The sequence below is a fragment of the Lethenteron reissneri genome, chromosome 42 (genome assembly GCF_015708825.2).
Source record: "Lethenteron reissneri isolate LAM-NWPU_2019-01 chromosome 42, ASM1570882v1, whole genome shotgun sequence".
NCBI lineage: Eukaryota > Metazoa > Chordata > Hyperoartia > Petromyzontiformes > Petromyzontidae > Lethenteron > Lethenteron reissneri.
Window position 1 is genome coordinate 11959842 of NC_083820.1, and position 26295 is coordinate 11986136.

Sequence of the window (26295 nt, forward strand, 5' to 3'; positions counted from 1 at the left end):
ATATGTACAGTTTAATAGGCACGTCATGGTTTACCCTACCTTACATTCATTGAATTGCCATGATTTGGTATCATGATTCAATTACATCATCTGTTCATTGTGTCTTTTATGTGCTGACCCATTTATATTGTGCCACTCATTCATAAGTGTTGTCTCTTTTGCTGCATTACTCAAAAGGGAACAATTGAATAGAGTTTGCATGAATTGTAAACCATTTCTTACACAAACGCATTGTAAAATGCACAGATCTCATACGCAACTGATTCATGGTTACAGGACTACAGCATAATATACTTTGGGTGCAGCAGACGTGTGTGTCATGTACAGCAGCTCATACGTCGTGAGCGCAGAGCAACAACGGCCACTCGTTGACACGTGCGTAACATATACCAACCCCCGCGTCCAGGGGTGTACAACAAGAAGACCAAGGTGGCAGTGAAAATGATGAAGCCAGGCAGCATGGCCCCACAGGCCTTCTTGGAGGAGGCCAACCTCATGAAGACCCTGCAGCATGACAAGCTGGTGCGGCTGCACGCCGTGGTGACGGACGAGCCCATCTTCATTGTCACCGAGTACATGGAGAAGGGTACGTGTCGCCCTGCATGTCCCCCTTCCCCCGGCACCTCCGATTAGCACGGTTGGCTACGTACGGTGCGAAAAAAGTTCAACATGCACACGCACGTACGGCATGCGACCATTTGAGTGTAAAAAATAAATAAAAGCCAAAGGTGCAGCTCTGAAGATTAATTGCTCACAAAACCGCTGGCGGAGGGGCCTCCACAAAAAGGAGCTCCTGTATAGGCATATTTTGGCCTACTCTTCCATAGCCGTCCAGACGCCTTAGAAGGTAGAGGAGCACCCACACTTCACCCCACCGCATGTGACCTGCCGCCCGTCGACTCACTGCGATGCACCCAATGGGACTGCTGGGCAAACAGAGGCGGTGGGGGAGATGTCGTGAAACTTGCACCGCTGGTTCAGCTGCTCCGGATTGCAAGTCCGGTACGCTGCTAATCGTTACAACCACGGCAGCTTCCACACTGGAGTGAGTGCAGTGATGTAGCATTTGCAAGTGCCTTTTGAATACGATTTTATTCTTCACGACCAGCTAAGTATATGATGGCTAAATGCTGAAAGTGGTCATTCTCTCTCATGCTGATTTAGTGCCCATTGCTTTCCACCATCGCCTATGACATTTTTTCAAAGTTATTTGCCCACTGGATTAGAGTGTGAGTAGGCACACATAGGAGCTGAGCTTGAAGTGAAACACTGCAATGTAAACCCTACACTGGAGTATGTGCTGATTTTGTGTTACGGGAATGGATTGCACGTCATGGTCAGAGACACAAGATGTACTTTGGTAAAAATGCAGCAATAACGTGACGCTAAAAATGCTGAATTGATTTTATGCATTCAAAATGTATTGCGTAAGCTTGCGTAATTAAGGTTGGGCTTCATACGGATCCTGTATTTGTTTTGTGAAGTTCCCATTACAAGGCAACGCGTGTGTATCACGAGGGCACTTTTTGACAGTGCGTTTTGGAGAAATGGAAATATGCTATCAAGCAGATTATCAATTATCTCCACAAAGAAGCTATTATGTCTTATGATTGCGATCCCACACTTCGTGAACCAATTGATTTCATGATGTCCAAATGTTGAAAGGTGGTCATTATTTATCATCCAAATTGAGTCCCATTGATTTCTACCATAACCCATGACATTCAACTTTGCAGTGCTCATAATACGTGTGTTATTTAACACTGCCTGGTGTAGCTATGAAGTAGAACCTTTGGTGGATTTGCTACAAATGCAGTTTTCACTTTTTCGGAAGGTATTCATTATCATTGCAATGATGAATTGCATCTTGAGAGTCTTCACTGAAATGATCAAAGTGCCTTCCATCCCTTTCTAGTGGGCCTGTTCAGTTCTCCTCGGAGCTCTAATTTAAACATGTGGCAAACGCGAACATCCAAATGCCTTTTTCCAACGTGAATCCAGCTTCAAAGTGTAATTTAGTTATTCATATTTTCCTGTTTACATCTGCTTAAAATAACACACACACATTGTCCCAGTTCTTTGATGCGTGCTTGTTAATACGTCTTGTTCACCCGGCTTCTGTCACCTTTGCGGAACCCAGGAAGCCTGCTGGACTTTTTGAAAACTTCAGAAGGAAGCCGTCTAAAGCAACCAAAGATGATTGATATGTGTGCGCAGGTAATGCTCCCTCTCACTGCACAACAAGGTGTAGCTTGCACTCGTCGGGGTATATTACTGCAGTAACATTTCACAGGCTTAATTGGTTGTGCCGTATGGTTCTCTGGCCGTGCCGCGTGATGTTCGGCACGATGTCCGACGTTTCGCTCCACGTGCTTGGAGCTTCCATTCCTGAACAATATACATATACTATAGGTGGTTAAGCGATGTGTTGGATAAGGTCAGAAAGTCTTTATTTAAAACCTTGGTGATTAAGACATTAATCTTAGTGGCATGCTGCGTCACGTCTCCCATGCAGGTAGCAGAAGGAATGGCTTTCATCGAAGATAAAAACTACATCCATCGAGATTTGCGAGCTGCCAACATTCTTGTCAACGTGAACTTGGTTTGCAAGATCGCAGATTTTGGATTGGCCAGGATCATAGAGGACAATGAATACACCGCACGGGAAGGTATGGCACATTTGTACGTGTGCCTTCTTGCAGAACACGCGGCAATCAACAATAACTACCACATTTATTTATTTTTCATGCAAATTATAGGCACTTCGTAATAATAAAGATGCGTGCTGATAATGGACGGTCGATGCAGGGGTCTTCTTCAGCAGCAACACATAACAGGAATCGCAGCATGGTCTGCACTTGAACGACGCCATCAACGTGATTGCACACACGTGCACCCAGCCTAGCGACCGGCACCATCTCAAAAGAGCTGAGGCTGGGTTTTTTCATTTAGGCGACACAAGTGACTTTCATTCTTATTGAGACACGTCAGTACAATGTGGTCATCATTACCTAATGCTGCGATCTATTCTTGGGGGCTTATGTTGAGTAGCTTTCTCCATACATTGGGGACAAATTTGGCACAGCCTAAGGGCGCCAATAAAATCATATTCCAGTGCTCCTCTATGCAGCTGCGGGAGGCGATTCAGCAGCCAGGAACTGCTGCCTGCTGTGTAAGGAATCGTAAGTACAATAAAAACAGAATTATCAATAATATAAATTAAGTAATAAAAATACGTAATTTAACACACGCAAATGGTATAATGAATACAATTCTTTTCTAATTATACTTCTCATCTCTTATATTGCTCGTTGCGAGCGGACCATTAATCGGTGGTCGTTGTCGTAAAGCCGCCCCCTCCACTCCTCCACCCCCTCCACTCCTCCACCTCCTCCACTCCTCCACCCCCTCCACTCCTCCACCCCCTCCACCCCTCCACCCCCTCCACTCCTCCACCCCCTCCACCCCTCCACCCCCTCGACCCCCTCCACTCCTCCACCCCCTCCACTCCTCCACCCCCTCCACTCCTCCACCCCCTCCACTCCTCCACCCCCTCCACCCCCTCCACTCCTCTTACCCTCCACCCCCTCCACTCCTCCACCCCCTCCACCCCTCCACCCCCTCCACCCCCTCCACTCCTCCACCCCCTCCACTCCTCCACCCCCTCCACTCCTCCACCCCCTCCACTCCTCCACCCCCTCCACCCCCTCCACTCCTCCACCCCTCCACTCCTCCACCCCCTCCACCCCTCCACTCCTCCACCCCCTCCACTCCTCCACCCCCTCCACCCCCTCCACTCCTCCACCCCTTCACTCCTCCACCCCCTCCACTCCTCCACCCCCTCCACCCCCTCCACTCCTCCACCCCCTCCACTCCTCCACCCCCTCCACCCCCTCCACTTCTCCACCCCCTCCACTCCTCTACTCCCTCCACTCCCTCCACCCCCTCCACTCCTCCACCCCCTCCACTCCTCCACCCCCTCCACCCCCTCCACTCCTCCACCCCCTCCACCCCCTCCACTCCTCTACTCCTCCACCTCATCCACCCCCTCCACTCCTCCACCCCCTCCACTCCTCCACCCCTCCACTCCTCCACCCCCTCCACTCCTCCACCTCCTCCACCCCCTCCACTCCTCCACCCCCTCCAACCCCTCCACTCCTCCACCCCTCCACTCCTCCACCCCCCTCTCCTCCACTATCTCCACTCCTCCACCTCCTCCACCCCCTCCACTCCTCCACCCCTCCACCCCCTCCACTCCTCCACCCCCTCCAACCCCTCCACTCCTCCACCCCTCCACTCCTCCACCCCCCTCTCCTCCACTACCTCCACTCCACCCCCTCCACTCCTCCACCCCCTCCAACCCCTCTACTCCTGCACCCCTCCACTCCTCCACCCCCCCCCCCTCTCCTCCACTACCTCCACTCCTCCACCCCCCTCCACTCCTCCACCCCCTCCACTCCTCCACCCCCTCCACCCCCTCCACTCCTCCACCCCCTCCACCCCCCTCCACTCCTCCACCCCCCTCCACCCCCTCCTCTCCTCCACCCCCTCCACCCCCCTCCACTCCTCTACCCCCTCCACTCCTCCACTCCTCCACCCCCTCCACTCCTCCACCTCCTCCGACCCCTCCACTCCTCCACCCCTCCACTCATCCACCCCCCCTCTCCTCCACTACCTCCACTCCTCCACCCCCCTCCACTCCTCCACCCCCTCCACCCCTCCACCCCCTCCACCCCCTCCACTCCTCCACCCCCTCCACCCCCCTCCACTCCTCCACCCCCCTCTCCTCCACTACCTCCACTCCACCCCCTCCACTCCTCCACCCCCTCCAACCCCTCTACTCCTCCACCCCTCCACTCCTCCACCCCCCCTCTCCTCCACTACCTCCACTCCTCCACCCCCTCCACTCCTCCACCCCTCCACTCCCCACCCCCCCCACCCCCTCCACTCCTCCACCCCCTCCATCCCCCTCCCCCACCCTCCACCCCCTCCACCCCCTCCTCTCCTCCACCCCCTCCACCCCCCTCCACTCCTCTACCCCCTCCCTCCTCCACTCCTCCACCCCCCCACTCCTCCACCTCCTCCACCCCCCACCCTCCACCCCTCCCTCATCCACCCCCTCCACTCCTCCACCCCTCCACTCCTCCACCCCCTCCACTCCTCCCCTCCTCCACCCCCTCCACTCCTCCACCCCCTCCAACCTCCACTCCTCCACCCCTCCACTCCTCCACCCCCCTCTCCTCCACTATCCACTCCTCCACCTCCTCCACCCCCTCCACTCCTCCCCCCTCCACCCCCCCCTCCACTCCTCCACCCCCTCCAACCCCTCCACTCCCTCCACCCCTCCACTCCTCCACCCCCCTCTCCTCCACTACCTCCACTCCACCCCCTCCACTCCTCCACCCCCTCCAACCCCTCTACTCCTGCACCCCTCCACTCCTCCACCCCCCCCCCCCTCTCCTCCACTACCTCCACTCCTCCACCCCCCTCCACTCCTCCACCCCCTCCACTCCTCCACCCCCTCCACCCCCTCCACTCCTCCACCCCCTCCACCCCCCTCCACTCCTCCACCCCCTCCACCCCCTCCTCTCCTCCACCCCCTCCACCCCCCTCCACTCCTCTACCCCCCTCCACTCCTCCACTCCTCCACCCCCTCCACTCCTCCACCTCCTCCGACCCCTCCACTCCTCCACCCCTCTACTCATCCACCCCCCCTCTCCTCCACTACCTCCACTCCTCCACCCCCCTCCACTCCTCCACCCCCTCCACCCCTCCACCCCCTCCACTCCCTCCACTCCTCCACCCCCTCCACCCCCCTCCACTCCTCCACCCCCCTCTCCTCCACTACCTCCACTCCACCCGCTCCACTCCTCCACCCCCTCCAACCCCTCTACTCCTCCACCCCTCCACTCCTCCACCCCCCCTCTCCTCCACTACCTCCACTCCTCCACCCCCCTCCACTCCTCCACCCCCTCGACTCCTCCACCCCCTCCACCCCCTCCACTCCTCCACCCCCTCCATCCCCCTCCACTCCTCCACCCCCCTCCACCCCCTCCTCTCCTCCACCCCCTCCACCCCCCTCCACTCCTCTACCCCCTCCACTCCTCCACTCCTCCACCCCCTCCACTCCTCCACCTCCTCCGACCCCTCCACTCCTCCACCCCTCCACTCATCCACCCCCCCTCCCCTCCACTCCTCCACCCCCTCCACTCCTCCACCCCCCCTCCCCTCCACTCCTCCACCCCCTCCACTCCTTCACCCAACCTCCCCTCCACTCCTCCACCCCCCTCCAATCCTCCACCCCCTCCACTCCTCCACCCTCTCCACACCTCCACCCCCCTCCACCCCCCTCCTCCACCCCCACCACAGAGGTGGGGCCTAAAGTGAAATCCCAAATTAGAGACCTCCAGTAAAAACAGGCCCCCCAAAAAAACAACCTATCGTAAATCCACGATTGTTAAAACATTACAGATTTATAATAAAAGAAAACCTCAATTCTGCATATAGAGGAGTGCTTCGACCATGAACTTCCCTGTTAAATTAAGTAAATTAAACATAACATCAAATATGTGCAGCAGGCAGCTAAAATATTACGTTGCAGACGCAGCCACAAGCCAACTAATGAAGTTGCATTTGAAATGCTATTGTAGTTTAACTAAAAAAATAGTCGGCTCATGCTGCGTAGGACAATAATAATGTTAAAGCAACGTGAGTGCATTTTTAATGAAAGTTCGCATTAAATTCCCGTCATCTCAGCAGCTCAGTATCCTAAGTTGTACATGGCCAGTGTGCAGTCGTGCGGAAAGATAAGGCACACTACAGCGCTGCACGCGAGCCGCTTGCCATGTACTACGGCCTCAAATAGAGGGCCTAAGAGTTGCACATGTGAGAGAATGACGTTATTTTGCACCAAACTGTGGTCATCACACAGGAGCCAAGTTTCCCATCAAGTGGACAGCACCTGAGGCTATAAACTACGGTTCCTTTTCCATCAAGTCCGATGTCTGGTCCTTCGGAATCTTGCTTACGGAAATGGTCACCTTTGGACGGATCCCCTACCCAGGTAATACCGAAGGCCAGGATTTCAATTCCTGACTGAATATTTTCTTCAAAGTACAAAGTATACTGGATGTGGTGTGCCATGTGCCGAAATATTTACGGGGTCGCTGACCCAGGCAAAACCCATCTACAATTAAGCCCTAAAGAAGCCTGTTATTTATCAAATGTATGAATATGTATGGTATGTTGCGCACAGCGCAAATAGCTTTTTAAACCCGTAATAAACACCCCTGAAAGAGATCGATTTACGATGTTCAATCTTAGTTTGTAGTTTTTTCAACATTATGCTAGCATTTTAAGTTTACCAATCTCATTTGAATGTAAGGCATTACACATTGCTGGTGACTAGCTAAAGTGGAAACCTGCACCAGATTTATAGACTTGGCACTATGGTAACATCCCATTTTAAAAACTTTCCGACTAACCTTACAAGCGTTCCTACATTAGATACGTGTTTCCATCAGTCTAACAGGAGCACAGGGGCACAGGGTCTGAGAGAGGAGGCATAGTAACTCCTGTGTAGTTGATCCGAAATTAATAAAATTGAATTGTAAGTTGTGTTGCTATGAAGGACTTACCATACAAGAAGCCAGTGAAATTGTTAAAGGGTTACCCGCGTCCTCACCCGGCAGAGATGCGATGTCATCTCATCGCATCCGGCAGATATACCTGGCATCAGCGCGACCATTATTATCGCGAAACAAACACGATCATTTATGCGTTATGTAGAATTTTTCTTATTTTTAAAATATTTCTATTGTTCTCTTCCTCGGAAGGCATGACCAACCCGGAGGTGATTCGCAGCCTGGAGCGAGGCTACCGCATGCCCAAGCCGGACAAGTGCCCGTGCGAGCTCTACAGCATCATGCAGGAGTGCTGGCGGCAGAAGCCAGAGGAGCGACCCACCTTCGAATACCTTCAAAGCCTCCTGGAGGATTTCTACACGGCCACTGAGCTGCAGTACCAGCCACAGCTCTGACCGACGGGATCATTCTACACGAGGGACTGTGGCCAGTTGCAAAGAAAAACCAGGCGTCAAAATCCTCATTATATTCAAACTGGTTTCAATAGAGCTTCGGGAATTTTGTAGTTAAGTTGGTTGGTACCGCTGACCCATGATGCGTATGTTTCATTATTCTGTGTTTTTGTTCTGTCGTGCCAGGTAATGTTTGCGTGGGGAAAAGTACCTGATGCTAAAGTCATATGGTGCCGTCTAAGACCGGTTTCATGTTTTATGACTGTATGGTTTCCGTGAACAAAAGAAGCTTAAACGTTTTTTTTATGAACATTTGTAATTTATATTTTTCAAAGTTATATGTCTCCTTGCTTGCATGACCAGAGATTAGATGACAAGCTTCGTGCAGTGTTTTAAAAATAACTTTCCAGCATTTTTAGATAATGAAATGTATATTTCATAGATTCTTCACAAAGCAGTTGTTTTGATCTATAATATTAACTTGCTACGAAGTAAAACTGGGAATCGAGTCAAAACTTTTTTACTTTCCTGTTGTGTAATACAGTAGTACTGTTCATTTGTTTTTCAAAGTATTGAGACCCATCTTGATTGAGTGTGAATTTATCCTAGGAGATTTGTTTTGTACATATTGGCAAGGGTCCTGTGTTGTTGTGTGCCTTCATTTTATGATCTGTACATAAAGCAATTTCAAAGATTCTCACACGTGTTAAATTGCGTTTATTTTATTGAGATGGTGATAAGGGACAAGATGAAGAGTAAATAATGTGTGTAACTTATGAGCAGTGTGGCACAAGATACCTGAAGGTATTTCGCTGGTTAAACAATGTTGTGGCCACTTAATGGGTTAGCGACTGGACACAAATGTGCACCTTTATGCATTGGAGCCAAAGTGTTCGAAATAGCGAAGCCAGTGCCAAACAAAATCATTAACTCATTACCCAAAAAATTAAAGTGCGACTCAACAGGATTATTACATTATTGTGCTGTTGTTGAAACATGGTTGTATTGATTGAAAACAAAGGTTATCCTCTGAGGCTCCCACAACAAACCATCTAAATCTGAAATTACAAAGTGTTAAACCATGCAGCTTATCACAACCAAATCCCTTCCACACAAGATTTCTTAAAAACATATAATTCTGTAGGTTGTGCTGTGATGTGTTCTGTGGTGGTACCGCGCGCTGTTCAGCGCGGTGTCCAACGTTCCGCTCTACGTGCTAGCAGCTTCATCAGGAAGCTTTTCAGTTTTTCTTTGGTCAAAATCTCTCGACAGCTTCATGTAGAGCAAGATGATGCTCTTCAGTTCCTGAAAAAGCTCCGAGCGTGTGGAGCAGAACGTTGAACTTCACACCGAACAACCCGATTACACATCACAGAGCTTTCTTAAAACATTCCACCGTCGAGCAACATCCAATTTAGATCCCTCCGCCCCCCACGGTGCATAACGTCTACTTGGCCTTTGTCGTCTTCTTCGCCGCCTCGTCCTTGCCGGCGTGCTTGTCGTGAACTCCGTCGGCCGCGCCCTCCTCCTCCTCCTCTTCGCCCTCCTGCGGTTTGAAGACGCTGACGGTGAAGTCGCCCGTCTCCGTGCCGTACTTGTTGCGCACGACGATGCTGTAGCGCCCCGAGTCGCTCGTGGTCACGCCGTTGACCGTGAAGCTGGCGAACTTGCCCGCCTCGAACTTGAGCACCAGGTGGTTGTCCGAGTCGACGGGGTGCTCGTTCCGCAGCCAGCTCACCTCGGGCGTCGGGTCGCCCGACACATTGCACGTCAGGTTCAGCGTCTGTGGAGGAGCACGTGGATCAGAGAAAACACAAATCAGATGCGTCGTATTGACTCGTGGAAGTCAAGTTGGCCGTGGGCAGGGCACATCATTGCTAGAAGGGCCTGTGGCCCACAGGTGAGCCTGGGACATGGAATGGAGAGCCAAAGGACGGAACGTCTCGTAAGGGAAGACCACCTTGGGGATGGTGCGACAAGTTCAGTTCACGTGCCGGAGAGAGATGGGTTGTGGCATGACAGGAACGTGAGAGATGGAATCGGTATAGGGAGGGATTCATCCAGCAGTGGATAGATCAGCACTATTGAAAATGACGCTGAGTACTTATTTATCGTCGGCCCTATCCATCATGATCGCAAGTGATGCATTGTGTTATCTACTACCAGGTAGTTACCATTCATCATAAATACAAATATTGTAAAATCTCATTTGAATGTACACCACGAGGCATTGCTGAATATGTTCACAACAAATCAAACTCATGTGCCGCTTTGCTGCACGTATGTTGGCGTGAGTGGGTGTTGTGCTAATGGTCGTAAACCTTTGTCAGCAATAGCTGTGCATGTTCTACCTTTCCCTGCTGCACTGTGACCACATCTGGCAGGCCTCCCACCACCCTTGCACGATCTGTGATGGGCAGAAGTGCCACAGTTAATTATAGCACGTCACTTGTTTCACGACCTCGCAATTCTAAATGCTTGTCCTTTTAAAGTGGTAGAAAGAATGTACGGCAAATGCTTACTCTTTTCTGCAATGGCTGCTTGCCTGTAAAAGTAACAACATAATTAGTCAAAAAAATAAAAAAAAACATTGTTTTCACAAAAGTGATTTCAAAAAGTCGAAAGCCACCACATTTGAACCAATATTGAAATCATGGTAAAATAAGTAGAAAGAGTAATAGTTATTGTAAAACATGTTACCCTGAGCATAGTCACTTACTTCAGTCTCTGGAATTCGGCATATGCATCATCAAATGCTGAAAAATAGAACATTTGACTGTTAACATCATGTACAAATGCAACACTCTACTTTAAATTCAATATAGCAGTCACCTCTGTTGTGAGGTTTATGCATACACATGGTTTAACGTACTCCTCGCCTGCCCAATGTTACATCAGTACGGCACGTGTTTGTCATATCCACGTCATGTATTTTCCAACAACCGGGTGCTCCATGAATTATTCTGGTCCAGGAGCATTCCCTCTCTAAACACAGTCGAGCTCCACGTGGCAATGGCAGCGGAATTCGTGTTGTTGTGTTTAGTTCTGGCGCCCTTCCTCCGCACCGTACGGTGCGAAAGAAGTTCAACATACGTACATACGGCACGAGTTACCACCGCGTTTCTCATCGTTTACGGAAAGCGTTGAACCGCTTTCCGATGCCACTGCCCCCGCTCGCCCAGCATTCGTCACCTTGGCCGGACAGGTCGAGCGCCCTCCTGTGCGTTTCCTGGCCATCGAAGAGCTCCACCGTGTACTTCCCCTTGTCCTTCTCGGCCGGCTCGTTGATGTGTAGCCACAGCTGATCGATCATCACGCCGCTGCGCACGCGGTCTGTGGAGGCCAACTTGGCGTCCCTGTGGGTGGGCAGAGGCATCGTGCGGCCGTGAGTGCAGGGCAGAGCGGCCGCTCTTTTGCCGGACGCGGCATCGATTGTCTCCAGCGATGGATCCAGAGGTTTGCGCGTGTGGGTAATGTGTGTATGTGGAACTTCTTTTGCGCCATACGTAGCCGATCGTGCTCATCGGAGGTGCGGGGAAAATGGTCTATCCGGAGGTATCTGCCATTCGTATGAACACTTTTCAAATAATGTTGAAAACGCTGCTGCATAATCTCTGTCCATCTCTCTGTCTATGTACCGTCTGCCTGTCTGTAGCAGAGGTGGGGGGAGTCACGATACACCTCGTAAAAATGAGCCAATATAGATGAAATTTGGAGGTAAATTTTGCTGTTAGGGGTGTAACCCTCTCTAAAATTGGACAGATTAATCAAACAGTTATCCAAAATTTATCAAATAAAAAACTGCGATAATAGAAAAGCCTTTTTTGGCCAAGATCAATGATGTCACGCGCCACATGCACACGTCTCGCCTCCTCTCCTGGCGATGTTCCGTGTGGTGCCACGGGACGACCTCTTTGCGACATCTCTGTGTGACGTCACACGTTGTGCCTATTGATGTCGCCTCTTCACGCGGCTCAAAAGGGGGCCTCGCCAATTCAACAACTTTCTTAGAAGACCAAACGTACGCTGGAGAACGTTGCAGGATACACGAGTGTGCATTCTATCTTTCCCTCGTTATTCTCTCAAAAGTAGTCCTCACTTTTCCAACGTAAATGTATAATGCACTGCCGCTATGCAGCCCGTGTTCTAATCAGCTGTGCATGGTTAACTGTGCGATGTTTGTTAGAATGTGGCCAACCCCAAAGCAGCCACAGTACATACCACTCTACCCTGCAGCACATATGCTAATCTATATCAGCAGATCTGCCACAAAATGTAAGTATATATACTAAGAGAGTGTGTGTGAGTGTTACTGTATAGGTTATACATATACACGTTTGATTGATTGATGGTCCAACACTTACTGATTAACTCCAGACACTTAAGCAGTCAGTTGACTGATCACTCTTCCGTCACTGCCACTGCCACGGTTACTGTTCCCATGAACTTCACTCCTTGAATCCTCCTCCTGCCGTGTTGAAGACTTCATCTACCGAACTATGTTGATTAATCCACTCTGTCGGTGTTCAACCTCCACACTGCAGCTCACTTCACTTTTGGCTTCTTTCATTGCACCCCTCCACTGTCAACTGTCCTCCCGTTGTCTATTTTCTAATCTTATGATAACCGTCTTAAATTTTCAGGAACGTACGAACTCATCGATTATGCCTGCAAGAGTGCCGTTTGTTGCTGACCACTTGGTGTTTTGGTTTCTTTGGCCAGTGCTCAGTAACTGTGGTGGGTGTACAAAGCAAGTGAATGATGTACTAAGCACCTTGTATAGTAATACTCACTTGTGACACCACGACACCTTGAGGTCCTCAGGGTAATACTTGACAAAGGTATAGATTTTGATTCCTTCAGCAGTGCTTTGCAGTTTAAGGTCGGATGCAGATTCAGCTAAAGTAAAACACACAAACATCCGCGATTAGATTTAATTTCACCAGTGCTGAAAACGACGACGTCTCAACACGCAATGTCTCACAATAGCTCTGATAGCGCCACCTCTGACGGCCAACTTACCGGCGATTTTGCAGATCGCGTGAATTATCTGGTCATAAACTGTGAAACAAAAGGAAAGAGCAAATGTCAGCATCGTCCCGGGTCACGGACTAATTTGTACAAATTGGCAAAGTGGTGGTCCTGAGCCTACGTGGCCCTACCTGAGTCCGTGAGAATGAGCGTGGTTTTATCTTTGCCGCGGTCGTCCCAGATGACCACCTTGTAGACGCCGGCATCCTTCTTAGCCATCTGCGTAACACGCGACGGAGCAGGCACAGCGAGTGATATACAGCAATGCGTACGTTAGCCAGCAGAGCTGCTGCTGATGGCCCACGATTCAAGTAAACCATCACTCTACCCATTATGGGTGGCATTACTTCAAGATTTACCTTAGTAAGCCCTGGAAGCACTGACATCGGTTTACCGAGACATATTTCCTCTGGTGGCCACCTGGCTGTGCAGAGATGTCCCCTTCCGTGCCCGGTTTATCACCCCCCTCCCACAGTGACAAGAGAATGAAGGATTTCACCACGCCATCCATATTAGAGTTGGGATATCTGGTTATTAAGATGTCTCGACTGATTATCAGTTCGATTACTCGATTAATCAGACAACGTGAATACAGTTTGGGGGGGGAAGTCTCACGCCTCTTCCCACGCGTGCCGCTGGACGGGAGGTGACGGGCAGCGCTTGGTGATGTAATCGGCATGTCCAGCCACGTCACACTGGGCGTGGCTTGTAGGGGGTTTCCTGCCTTCAGGGGGTGGGCTGTGGGGGCAGCTGCGGTTTGTAAAGGTGCCTGAGCAAGCAACCACCAGGAAGTAGCTGATTACAAAAGTTTGTTGATTATAGACGAGATCGACGAATCGCCCCAGCTCTAGATAGCAGTGGACTGCATGGCGGTGCTGTGCACTCGAATGCGGCCTTGTAAGGCTTAGCAGTGCAGTTTAGCCTGGGCACATTACAATTATTCAAATATTTTTTATTTCACCAGGTAAAGCCCATTGAGCTTAGTAGCTCTTTTTCAGAAGCGACCTGGCCACACATTATAGCCCAACGAAGTAATTATCATGTGGAAATGTATCACAGCCAAATACTCTAAACGCATGCTTCTAAGTATGGAGAGAAAAACGGGTGGAACTGGAGAAAAATCACAGGGAGAACGTGCAAACTCCAAATATACAGCAGGCGTCAGGGTTAGGATAGATCCCCACGACCTCCTGTATACCAAGCGAGGTAGTTAACATCTCGCAACCGTGGCGCCCGACTGAAAGTACAATATAAATGTACACAGCATCTCCATGTGACCGTGTCTCAACACTCTGCACAAACACAGTAAAAAAACAACTTCCGACAAATGTTCTCGCGGTTGTGATGCACAGCTCTCCGATGAGTTGTTTGGCACAAAGTCTGATGTCGTTTGGCTTGACGCCCTTCTGCACGCGAAGCCGAAGGTCGGCCATCGTGCCGAGCAACGTGCAGGGCAACCAGAAAACACATCAGAGAGCGAAAACAACCCCTCTTAGTCTGCGTGGGATGAGGAAGAAGATGCAAGGCAAGGCCGAGTGAACAGCTGTTTTCAAAGGCAGGTCCATTTACCTGCGTGATTTGAAGCTTGCACACCCCACTCTGCGCCTCAAAGTCCGTCTCTTCCTGCAGCTCACGTTCGTCTTTGTACCACACGATGTTGGTCTCCTTCTTGACATTTGCAACCTAATGGACAGATCAGCGGCTTCAGCTGAAACTGTGGCGACAACGAACACCGCTGTATTTGTTGACAGTGTATGTTTATCTATTCTCTGAAAATAAAATAAAAACCGTACTGTAAATACTCGCCTTGCAAATTAGGTTGACATTACAGTCCTCCGTAACTTCCCAGGCCAAAAAGTCCACAAAGTGAGGCCCTTTAAAAGAAAGTAAAACAAAGCCCTCGTCACGAACTTGTAAAATGTCACACCAATGTCAAAGCACACCAATATCACAAAAGTCAACGGAAATTGCACTTCGTAACTGGCAAATAGAGAATGTCGTGGATAAAGTAATCGCACATGTTTATCTCAAGGCTTGCTAATGCGTGTGCAATTGTACTTACTCTGTTGGGGCGTTGCAGGGAGCTCTTACCTTGTTTTCGGAGATACTCCCTTCTTGCGAACTCTGACTGCTTCAGCAGGTCTTTGAAATCTGAAGGGGTGAGGGGTGGTTTTTGGTTAGGAGTAATTTATTTATCATCATTATATTGTTTTATTGCATTGTGTCATTTTAATTCATCCAATTCATCAAATCACTACGAGGTGAATACACACCCTCGGTGATGACATCACAAAAGTGACATCACAGCTGGCATTGGAATAATGGCCACCAGCCAGGAGGTGCTTGGAAGCTGTTTGGTAAAGGTGTAGGCCCGCAATCACTTGGTCAAGCCACTGCTGGCAGAAGGGCTTCCACGAGACATGAATTGGCCGACTCTGGCCAGACTGTTTAGAAGAGGTGGGAGTGACCCACACTTTACCCCACCCCATGTGACCTGCCACTAGACGACTGCGGTGCGACCCATTTAGCCTGCTGGGTGGACACGGGTGGTGTTTTTTTTCTAGGAAAGTGCACCCTTAAGTCAACCGCCACGCCAGGAGATCGAGCCGGCGACCCTCTGGCTTGCAAGTGTCCAGCGCGCCCGCTGACCACGACGCCCGTGGCACCTTCCCTGTGGCTGTGGGTCTCACCGTCGCCGATGACAACCAGGCTCGACTGGTTCTTGGCCTTGCCGTCTTGCAGCAGCACGGTGTACGTCCCCTCGTCCGCCGCCGAGAAGTCTTCCATGATCATTTCCACGATTCCCGTCCCCTTGTCGCAGTTTATCTTGTACTTCTGCAAAACCGACGCGCAGGCGACCGGCGCCACGGTCGCCATCGACTCTCGTGAAAAGGTGGAAATGTCAAGGTGCAGCCCTGCAATTGCTCAAGCAAGCCACTGGCGGTGGAAGGGACACCACGAGAGGGATTTCTAGAGAATTCCTGTAGAGGGCACTTGGCTTACCCTCCCACGTTGGCCATAAATCTTTGTAGAGGTGGGAGTACCCACACTTTACCCGACCACATGCACTGAACCTGCCGATTGGCTAACAGTGCTGCCCCCATTTGTAGTGCTGTGTGGACAAAGGCGGGAAAATGTAAGAAACTTGAAGCATTGTTTCAACTGCCGTACCCCACATTATAGAGCCGGCGACCTCTGGCCTGCAAGTCCAGTGTGCTAACCATCACACGGTGGCAGTATCGCGAGAGATTTATGCAACAAAAATAATAAAGTGCTGACTTCTTGCACGGCTTTTGCTGAGCTTGTCTGGTTCACTTTGCAACTTAAAGAGCAGTCCCACGTGCCGGTACTCGTAGCCAAGGGACTGGGCAATCCACCAGACATTTTACCGACTCACCCCTCCGGCAGCGACTTCCTTGTCGTTGACGATGAAGTGCGCCTGTCCCGCAGGGCTGAGCTTCTCAGCCTGGAGCCAGAAGCGCACCTGGCCCTGCTCCAGAACCTCCGTTTGCAGCGTCGTCAGCAGCGGCACAACTGCGAGCGGGAACGTGGCAGAGTCGGGAATAATTAAACGGTGACTGCATGGTTTGCTCTCTGGCCCATGCCGCCCAACAGCTATTACCCCAATGCCACTTGCACACATCCAAGCCGTGCCAACAACACAGAGACCAGGACGTTACAGGTGGTCTTCCTCTGGCATGTTCAGGGTCAAGCTGGGAAACAAGTCGTGCTACGCTGGCCTCACGAGACATTTGAATCGGCTTCGTGGCCGTGCCGTGGCCTCATGCTGGACAGTGCTGGTCTGTGAAAAGGGGAGCTGGGTTGCCCAGGACCGGTTGAGATATGACGTTGGCAATTTGTTTGACGTCATCATACCTTCAATAAAGTCAGCGTCACAGCATCATCTTAGCACGCGTCTGGACGTCACTAATTGCACGTGACGCAAGCGCCACGGCTCGGATTGTGCAGCGCAAAAGCAACCCGGCACTGGCACGGCACGGCCACAGCACAGCTCGGATGTGCAAGTGGAAAAGAGTGTCAAGTAGGGGCGTTCGGTGAAGTGATCACAAGCATCCGTCGAGCGAGCCTCACTAAACCTGGCTGCCCCAGATCCTCACCACACCTGGCCGCTCCACATCCTCACCGCACCTGGCTGCCCCAGATCGATCGATAACATGTATTTACCCAAGAAAGCCTCACTGAGTCTAAAGACTGTTTTTTCAGAGGGGTTTCACCATAATTCACCATGCTGGTCAATGCGGGTTGGTGAAGGGGGTGGTTGGGTGCCCAGGACCAGTTCAGATATGACTTGCCACTGATGTTAACCCTGGCTGGGAATCGAACTCAGGTCCCCCACTGCTCCCACCATTCCACCTTACAGTTGAGATTTATTGGTTTAAAAAAGTAGTTTATATTTTTTACTAAGTTACAATTGAAACATTGTTAGGCTATGAAAGAAAAATACTTGGCTTTCATCCAAGCCTTTAATAAAATGGCGCAGTATCTTGTTTCACGACGTTTTTCCAGTCCATCACGAAATAGTTTAAATGTGTCTCTAATGTAAACCATCTTCGGTGCTGTATGTGCCAGCAACAGCACTTCAGAGCGCATTAAGCAGATGTTTCTTCTCGTGCAGAATATTCTTTCACAAGAGCCTCGCTGTGATGTGCTCTTACCTGGATTCTTGTGGTCATAGCTGAGCTCAAGAAGCCTCTTCAGCTCTGTGGAACGAGAAATAAGTTTCGTATTTCTTGTCAAAGTTCAGCCAAATCTAGTTGAGTTGTACTGTACCTGCACGAACAGCGCACATTTGTGTATCTGACCATCGTGTACCAGCTATGACCAATTACCCGCCCAGTACAGCCTTCTATTTTTAATCTCTCTTACATTCACTTGCTTCCAAAGCACAGTCAAGCATTTATTCACGTTCAAAAGCGTTTTCTTTTTTCCCACTCTCATACACGTTAAAAAATCCGCCTATACCTCGGTCCCCAGCGAGTCAGATACGTGGCGCTGAACTGCATCGCCGTGTCGTGTTTACCGTCCTCATCCAGCGTGTAGCTTGAAGACACCCCATCGGTGTCCGTGACGAGACAGGAATACACTCCCAGGTCTTCCAGGTCAGGAGATTTAAACATGAGCTTCGTTCTGTGAAGTACAAGGAAAAAAGCAAGTTATTGAGCCACATCTTCACAGCAAGAGGCAACATTGCCGCGTAGCTTTTCACAGCCGTGCTGCTGTTCCACGTGTTGTTCCGTCCGACCTCCGACGTTCCGCTCCACGCTCTCGAAGCTGCTTCAAGAAGCTTCAAGAGGCTGCCAGGCATCGCTCGGGGTACAACCCGACGGACACACACGTCGGAGAGCGGCCACATTTATCCACGCTTGAGCGAGTTGTAGATTCGCCTGCAGTTGCGTTCGTTTTGCGAGGTATTCACTTGTTTCCTTTGGTCTCCACGGCGACCCTCGTCTTATCCCCATCGCCAATGTCTTCGTAATTCTTGGACCAGATGAACTCGGACGTCGGGCTCAGCTTGTCGCACTCGAACTCCAGGTAGACGACGCCGTCGTCGTCCACGTTCACCACCACTTCCTTCGTGCCTGCGGGAGAAAGCGCACGTCGGTTCAGATGACACGATGGCGGGAATTAGCGTGCGTCGGTGCGACAGGCCGCTCAGCCGGATGATGTTTCACACTGTGCACTTGTCTCTTTAATGACGCCACTTGACATCAGCCACATGTCACATTTTTGTACCCTGCAGAAATGTATACATTTTTTTACAGATTTGCGTTTTATGAGTGGTCCCCGTTACTGAAAATAAGGGGTCACACTTTGCAGCTGCTTTCGCGACAGCTACAGAATGTATAGAAATTATTGTTTTTTTATTCGGGGAAAAAGTGGAAAACACAGCAGGCTGTGCATCTCTAGGGCAATTGTTGAAGGCAGAGCGGGATTAAACATATAAACAATTAATATGCGAGGAAAAGCAGGATGAAGTGATTTTGTAAATGCAAGTTTGATAATGTAATGCAGATTGTTCCGCTTTGCGATGTATAACATTATTTATTTAATTATTGAGGGCTAAGATGCAATCTTGGGGTATTTCCATACCTGGCCCACCACGTACAGTAATCCTCTTGGCATGGCTGTGGCCGTGAGTAACATACCACTTCGTGGTCTACCAGCAACCCGGAAAATATTCACATTCCCACCACATCCAGTAGACCTCTTACAAATGCCGTGGCTACCCGTCACGTGCCCCAGAAACAAATCGAGTGAGACCCTGCGTATTACAGGCGAAACGTCGGACTGAAATTGTAAATGTTGTGGCTTTACTCTCCAACACACCGGTGGGCTGAAGTAGTAACTAAATGGCATGTATTGTTTACAAGACAAACCATACTAAGTGGCTGTGTCGGGTAGCGGTGGTGGTGGTGGGTTAAAGACACACTTATATTTACGCGATCTAACCCCCCAAAAAACTTGATTATGAATAATATTGGTCGTGAAAGTCTGATACTACGACTACGTGTTAAACTATGATGAATAATATTGGTCGTGGAAGCCTGCTACTACTACTGCTACTACTACGTGTCAAACTATTATGAATAATATTGATCGTGGAAGCCTGCTACTACTAAGCGTTAAACTATTACCGGGACGCGTCTCCGCCAAAACGGCGTCCGTGACCTCGGAGCATCGGCCCACTCCGGTGATGTTCTCGGCCCTGACCCTGAACACGTACGTCGTTCCTTCCACCAAGCCGGTCACCTGCGGGACGCGGGGCGACAGCGAGAGTTCAATCCGCACGCTCGCGCAACGCCGGCGACGCAGCCCCGCTGCGGACGATGTTGGGTCTCCCAGTAGTCCACGGCTCCTGATTGCGGTCATTTGTTGGCGAGGTTACAGATGGACAGTGGTCCGCTATTTTTGACAATGCTTTAATTAATCACTGCTACGTATAACACTGACAACCTACTATTTAACATGCGTTCAACTAAATTGAATGACTGTACACTACTCGAATGGTATGAAATCGACGCAACTAGTGGCGACTGACTCACTACTGGGCACAGTGCTGCTCGTGCCTGACTGTGTATATAAAGTTTCCGTTCCGTCGTGGGGGTAATCAGCATTGACTTCACTTTGCCGAAGGGAGAAGAACTCAAAATTGCCACGACTTTTGACCAAAAATGTTGCGTAACACTGAACTTGCATTTGCAGTATCTGACAGGAAGTCAGGTCCTGCTGCAATGCACGTACAGTCTTTGTCAATTCGCTGTTGGGTGAAGGCACCCCCAGGCTGTATGGGTCGTGGGGGTCATTTGACCATACTTCCCCTCGCTGGTCAGTGCAGCGACCTCCACGCTCGGCCCTGAGAGCCTCCCGCCATCTGCCCTCAGGTCTTCCCCTCGGCCGCCGGACTCACGGAGACTCAACTTGACCCGACGGACGAGTCGATGCGGCCGTTCCGCACCCCGCTACGTGTCCCCGGCGACGTACGCCGGCCCCACCTTGATGAACTTGTTGCCGGTGGCCTTCTCGTTGACGCCCTTCCACTGCAGGCTGTCGTCGGCGACGCCGGCCATGCACAGGTCGGCGTAGTAGCCGGTGACGGCGGTGCGCCCGGTGTAGACGGGCTCGTCCCACAGCAGCACCAGCGAGTCCTTGCGCACCTCCGTGACCCGCAGATCGTGCGGCGGCCCTGCAGGAGAGGAGAGGGAAACGTGAAGGCGCAGCCCTGCAATTCCTTGCTCGGGTTCTGAACTGCTGCCGGAAGGGCCTTCCCTAGAGGGGGGTCGAGAGAACCCCTGTGGGGATGGGAGCGCCCACACTTTACCCCACCACACGCGGCTTGCCGATCAACTTCGTGTCCCGCCAGGGACCGGTCCACGGGTTGTGGTAAAGGCTGTGCGCACGCATCTGGGGTGACGTCGCCAACGGCTCGGCAATGACGGTGATCGTTCACCAAGGGCCATTGCTCGAAATGTCACCTGTGGTGTTTTTATTTTTAAGACCGGTGTTTAAGAAAATGGAATCATGTACGACATTTAAATTCAACGCGTTATAAAACGCGTAGCGATATTCCCGCACAGCTGGACTTCACATCACAGTGAGGTTGGAGCACATGTGTGGTGAAGGAGTGGACACACCATCTTAAAGTACAGTGCGGTGATTTCACTTCCTGTGGAATAAAGAAAATGTTTGCGAAAGAATAAAAAGGTTTGGAAAGATTCCCGTTGAGACATTTCTCGGATTTCTTAATCCGAGTTTGCGTGGATAAGTACCCCACGCTTTGGTGTCATCTCAGACAAGCTCAAACGTTGGCGCTAACACATTTATATGAATTGCTCATGACTTCTACGTCACGGTGCATATCACTGCGAGAGCGTACGCTTGACTCACGCGGTGTTAGAGGAAAGTTACAAATGGAGGCCCGGCGTCTCTATCGCATGGTGGCTTGCTGCTGTGGTGCCTTCTGTACCCGTTTATCAGTGCGGCTGCAGAGCCAGATTGGGGACTTTTTTTTTATTTCTTTCTCTTGAATGTGGCCACGCAAGCGTTTTTGTACAATATCTTAAACGGTAAATTGAAACGTATTATGTACGTAGCACTGTATTGTGAAGAGTAATTATCGTGTAAACGCCTGTACCATTAGTTACCATATCCTAGATATTATTACATGCAGCCCCCAACTTTTCCCTTAAGTTAAAGGAAATATATTGCATCGGAGAACGCGGTGGCTGTGTTGCCCGGTCTCACGCGGCAAGCCGCAGTGGCCGAACGGGAACACGTGTGCCACTTGTCACAGGGGTTCACGGTTAGAACAATCCACTGGGCCACCCTGGTTATCGCTGCTGGTGCACAAACTGTTAAATGTGCGAGGCGTCTGCTTCACAGCGGATGCCAGAAAAGAGTAGGCCATTGCGTGCCAGCGTTACAGTGGTACCAAATCCGCCACATTTGGAAATTACCTAGAAATTACTAATTTGGGGTACGTAGTCACATCGCCCACCTACTGTGAAACCACTGCAGTAAACACATGTGCCTTCCTCGGTGATTGCCTCGCACTATAAGAACGACAGCGCGGATACCAAATGCACTGTACTTTTATTGTTATTATAACCACTAAAACTTAGAGGCCATGGAAAAAAAAAATTTAAACTTAAACGAACCTGGCACTGCCAATGTCCATTCCTCGCACTTGATGCTTTCGCTGGAGTCGGAAGCTGGCCCCACGCCAGCCTTGTTGCCAGCTCGCACTCGGAACTTGTACACGAGGTTTTCCTTCAGCTCGGTCACCTGCAGCAGCGAGCAATGGGCAGCGATGGGCAGCGATGATTAGCGATGGGCAGCGTGAGCAACGGGCACACGGCCCGCGTGGGCTCTGTGCGCCGTTGTAGATACTCGGCAGTCTCCGTGCGTACGCGATACAAGGTGATCCTACTCGGGGTGCCCCGTGCAACGTAAGGTCCTACGATATTCGCTTGGTGCGTTAATTATATTTTCTTTCACGTTTGATTTCGTGACAAAATATTTACGAAATAACCATCAATTAAAGTTTCTAAATAAAATGCTATTACCCATTAAATTAGTGCCTTTGTCAAACGTTTTGCGGTGTAACTGGCAAATAAAGAACATTGTGATCTACGGATGATATGTGCCTTACAAGTGTAAATAATTGTTATTACCAGTTTAGCAATCCATTTAATTTTCTAATTCCCACGATGGCATTCAACCACCACCACACTGCAGGTCACCTCACTCCTCTCTCGGCTTCTTCTTTCACACCCCTCCCACTGTCTCTTTTCCCCAAAAGCTCTCATAATAACCTCGGCTCAACTCAACAAAGCGAACGACAATCTTATCTCCCGTCACGACCTTAGACGGTTCCCTCTTGTTGCCGGCCGATTGACATTTCCGTTGCCTTTGAAGGCCCCCGTGCTCAGCCGATGGTGCGACTGCGCGCCCCGCGTGGCCGCGCGCTCACCCTGTACATGCGCTCGCCGACGGCGCGGACGTTGGCCTCGTGCCAGGTCCCGGACCCGTCCTCGTGCACGTGGTAGTAGTCGACGTAGTAGCCCGTGATGGGCGTCTCGCCCGAGAACTTGGGCGCCTTCCACTCGAGCACGATGGAGTCCTTCACGCTCTCCAGGATGGCGAGCGCGTAGGGAGCCGACGGGTGGCCTGCGGGGAGGCCCGGGGCCGGCAGGGTCACGGCCGTGTCCGCCGGCTCGACGCGAGGGACAGCGTTTGTCCAGGCAGGTCGCCCGGTGCGGTGGGCGGACGTCGGATCGGGCCGCGATTGGCAATTGCGCGATCCGCCACGCAACCAGCAAACCAAACAATTGTGTGCCCTGCTCGCCTAGCCATTTTCCTAAAACGTATTTTGCAAACGATATTTTATACTTCACAATGGTATATCTTTATTAAATTGAGGTTTTGTGCCGGTTAGGTATCCGCATAATTATAGTGGAATTAGGTATAATATTCACACACTTGGCGAGCTTTCAGAATTGAATAAATATCTCACACGCTCCCACTGAGCGCGATGCGATGGGCGCAGGCGATAGCCGGCTCCTTGTGACGAGCGATGGCCCCAGTGGGTGGACGGATAAGCCCCTGGATATTGTAACGCATTACACAGTTGACTTACCACGAGACTCAAACACCCATAACCCAACCGGATAGAATTCATGCTGGGATTAGGAGTCTTAATACTGCGATGTGCACGTAAGCGCAAGCATAAGGCACTTAAATAATTAATTTCAGCTGAGTCACTCATTAATAATGGACAGCGGCACATGTTTTTGTCCGGGTCATTAAGCATATTACAGTCAAGGGATTGCAACATCGGAGTGTCACTGGCCATCAAAGAGGGCCTCTAGAAACGCCAGTGCTTTGGCAGCAGCGAGCAGGCTGCGTGTGGGTGAGCGGCAGTACCGTGGTTCGCGTGCTGCGCTACGAACCCGGCGACCCGAGTTTGATAGGCAACTAGAACCTATTCTCCAAGCTTGCGCTCGAATGACTTTTGTGGATATCAGTCGTCACTTGTGCGGGCTGTGGCAAACCCAGTGGGGTTCCCTACCAATAGTACTCAAGGCGACGTTACATTCTCCCTTATCCTCTGCTTTCACTTCCGATGAAACAGACATTATGGAGCACTTATTGTGCAGCACATCCGACATGGCGATCAACTTTTACTCTTCATGAAGAATCTAAAAATGGCCATTCAAACATTTCGGTGGGGTAGAGGGGTGGGAGGTGGGGGTAATATCCCCCTTCGCCTCCCCCCCCCAGAAAATAGGATCTAGGGATAGCCCCCCCCCCCCCCCGCTAATGTCGGCGTGGGGTGCAGGGGAGCGTCGCGGTACGTACTGATGGTGGCACGGACCATGATGGGCTCGGACTCGGGCGATGGTGCGCTCACGTCGGCGGCGTTCACGGCCTTGACGCGCAGCGTGTACGTCTCCCCCTCCACCAGCCCGTGCACCGTGAACCTGGGGGGGGGGGGGAGTGGGGGAAAGTGGTTGGAGAGGGGGGGCACGAATGAAACTAAAGTACAAGCAGTGAAGGTGGAAATTATCCTCAGCGAGCACATTTGTTGTCTGCCTCTTGTAGCAAGACACAACTAAATAATGGGCTCGTCTTCTCCCCTGAAGCAGAATCGTGCAACTGAATGTATTGCGTCTAGACACAGATGCCCACAGCTCGGCCATTTTCAAGCGTCCTTGATGATGACTTATGACCGTTGCATCTCCAGCCAAATAATTTTGGAAGAATTACTGCAAATAGTGTTCCAGGTTTCTCCAATAAGAGGAGCACGTGGATAAGAGAACATATGCAGTGAAGTTGGCAGAACACGGTCTCGGCTTGAGGATATGCTGGCCACTGGTCAAGAATCATAACAGTGGCAGCCAAAAGAGGAAACACAACCGAGGTCACGTCCACCGTGGAGATGGATCGGCTAATCCGTTCATGTGCGGAGGCGACGTGGGTTATTGCAGTGCAGGACCGTGAGAGATTGTGACGGCTTGGGGCAGACTCCATCCACCAGTGGATGCTGCTGCTGATGATGATGGCTTTGGAAAAGCAGCAGCAGCAGCAAAGGAAATAACAAGTGACGAGGCCCACGCCTGTGTGTCTGCGTGCGTGAATGCGCATGAGTGTGCGCTCGTACCTGGTGCCTGTGACGGGTTTGTTGTTGCACGGCACCCACGTGTCCGTGCCCTGCAGCTTGGAGTCGATGTAGTACCCAACGACGTCCGCAGTCGGCGACTCCTTCCACGACACGACCACCGAGCTCCGGGTGTTCCGACTGCAGACCACGTCGCTGGGCGGCGACGGGATTTCTGTCGGGACAATTCCACGTGGCCAGTTCACTCCGATTTCACGTACGGGGTATTCGTCTTCCCTGCCTGCCCCCCCGTCACCTCGAGAGTGACAATGTGGAAGTGGCCCCGATCTATGGAGGGAGACGGCCTGGCCAGGTGGGATCGCAAGCATTCGACAATCCTTCTTCACTCACTCAACAGCTTTAATTCCATGGTTAGGGTTAATTGTCACGAAGGATAAGGATGTGCTTTCATAGGGTGCTTCGATGCCGCATTACATCAATCTCACGTCATCCACTGCAATGCCCTGCTGCATTTTAACCAAAGGGATCCCCCAGCGGCAGCTGTCCGTGTGCAACGCAAGGTGTACGCAGCACAGGGCTGCGAGCGGCAGCAGCAGCAGCAACCATTGCACCCCTCCTGCTGCTGCTGCTGCTTGTGATCCCAGTTGCGCGGTTTGTACCGAGCTTGTCCCCCACGGTGATGTGGTGAGTGGTCTCCGAGGGCTCGCTGATGCCGCTGGAGTTGCACGTGCGCACGCGGAAGGCGTACGCCTGGCCCACGACCACGTCGAAGAGCGCGAAGCGCGGGGACTTGAGGGGCAACTCGTCGTTGATGCGGTGCCAGTTGTCCTCCCCGCCCGTCGACTGGTGGCGCACAGAACGCACGCGCACAGAACGCACGCGCCCTCCCGTTAGACAACCGCCAGCACGCGTGCGGCAAACATTCGCGGTACGACGCCGCGTGTCCGACTCACTGGGGACTGAACCGAGGGTACAGACGGATTTGTGAGAAAAGTCAGATGCAGCTGTCGCCTGATGAAGCTAGTTGTAATTCCTGGCGAAACGTCGTACTCGGATTGTAAATGTTGTGGCTTGGCTCTCCAACACACCG

At 51.2% G+C, this 26295-nt stretch overlaps 2 protein-coding genes across 3 annotated transcripts in view; one reads left to right on the forward strand and one right to left on the reverse strand.

Moving 5' to 3' along the window:
* The window catches only part of LOC133352966 (tyrosine-protein kinase HCK-like), a 23061-nt gene extending 14326 nt beyond the window's left edge, over nucleotides 1-8735 (forward strand). For both annotated transcript variants that reach the window (XM_061569001.1, XM_061569003.1), the window contains exons 9-13: nucleotides 407-586; nucleotides 2141-2217; nucleotides 2516-2669; nucleotides 6932-7063; nucleotides 7836-8735. In XM_061569001.1, the coding sequence (XP_061424985.1) occupies nucleotides 407-586; nucleotides 2141-2217; nucleotides 2516-2669; nucleotides 6932-7063; nucleotides 7836-8038 (746 nt within the window). In that variant the 3' untranslated portion in view covers nucleotides 8039-8735. The remainder of the gene's footprint in view (nucleotides 1-406; nucleotides 587-2140; nucleotides 2218-2515; nucleotides 2670-6931; nucleotides 7064-7835) is intronic.
* MYOM1 (myomesin 1) overlaps nucleotides 8736-26295 on the reverse strand; it is a 39136-nt gene continuing 21576 nt past the window's right edge. Inside the window, exons 15-37 of the mRNA XM_061569000.1 lie at nucleotides 25865-26048; nucleotides 25248-25419; nucleotides 24446-24567; nucleotides 23058-23254; nucleotides 22243-22369; nucleotides 20581-20771; nucleotides 19723-19837; nucleotides 18504-18666; nucleotides 18108-18214; nucleotides 17743-17787; nucleotides 16464-16600; nucleotides 15757-15901; nucleotides 15158-15217; nucleotides 14873-14940; nucleotides 14636-14749; nucleotides 13198-13285; nucleotides 13058-13096; nucleotides 12829-12934; nucleotides 11228-11391; nucleotides 10755-10791; nucleotides 10558-10580; nucleotides 10387-10442; nucleotides 8736-9818 (exon numbers count right to left, since the gene is read on the reverse strand). Of these exons, the coding sequence (XP_061424984.1) occupies nucleotides 9483-9818; nucleotides 10387-10442; nucleotides 10558-10580; nucleotides 10755-10791; nucleotides 11228-11391; nucleotides 12829-12934; nucleotides 13058-13096; nucleotides 13198-13285; nucleotides 14636-14749; nucleotides 14873-14940; nucleotides 15158-15217; nucleotides 15757-15901; nucleotides 16464-16600; nucleotides 17743-17787; nucleotides 18108-18214; nucleotides 18504-18666; nucleotides 19723-19837; nucleotides 20581-20771; nucleotides 22243-22369; nucleotides 23058-23254; nucleotides 24446-24567; nucleotides 25248-25419; nucleotides 25865-26048 (2796 nt within the window). The 3' untranslated portion in view covers nucleotides 8736-9482. The remainder of the gene's footprint in view (nucleotides 9819-10386; nucleotides 10443-10557; nucleotides 10581-10754; nucleotides 10792-11227; nucleotides 11392-12828; nucleotides 12935-13057; nucleotides 13097-13197; nucleotides 13286-14635; nucleotides 14750-14872; nucleotides 14941-15157; nucleotides 15218-15756; nucleotides 15902-16463; nucleotides 16601-17742; nucleotides 17788-18107; nucleotides 18215-18503; nucleotides 18667-19722; nucleotides 19838-20580; nucleotides 20772-22242; nucleotides 22370-23057; nucleotides 23255-24445; nucleotides 24568-25247; nucleotides 25420-25864; nucleotides 26049-26295) is intronic.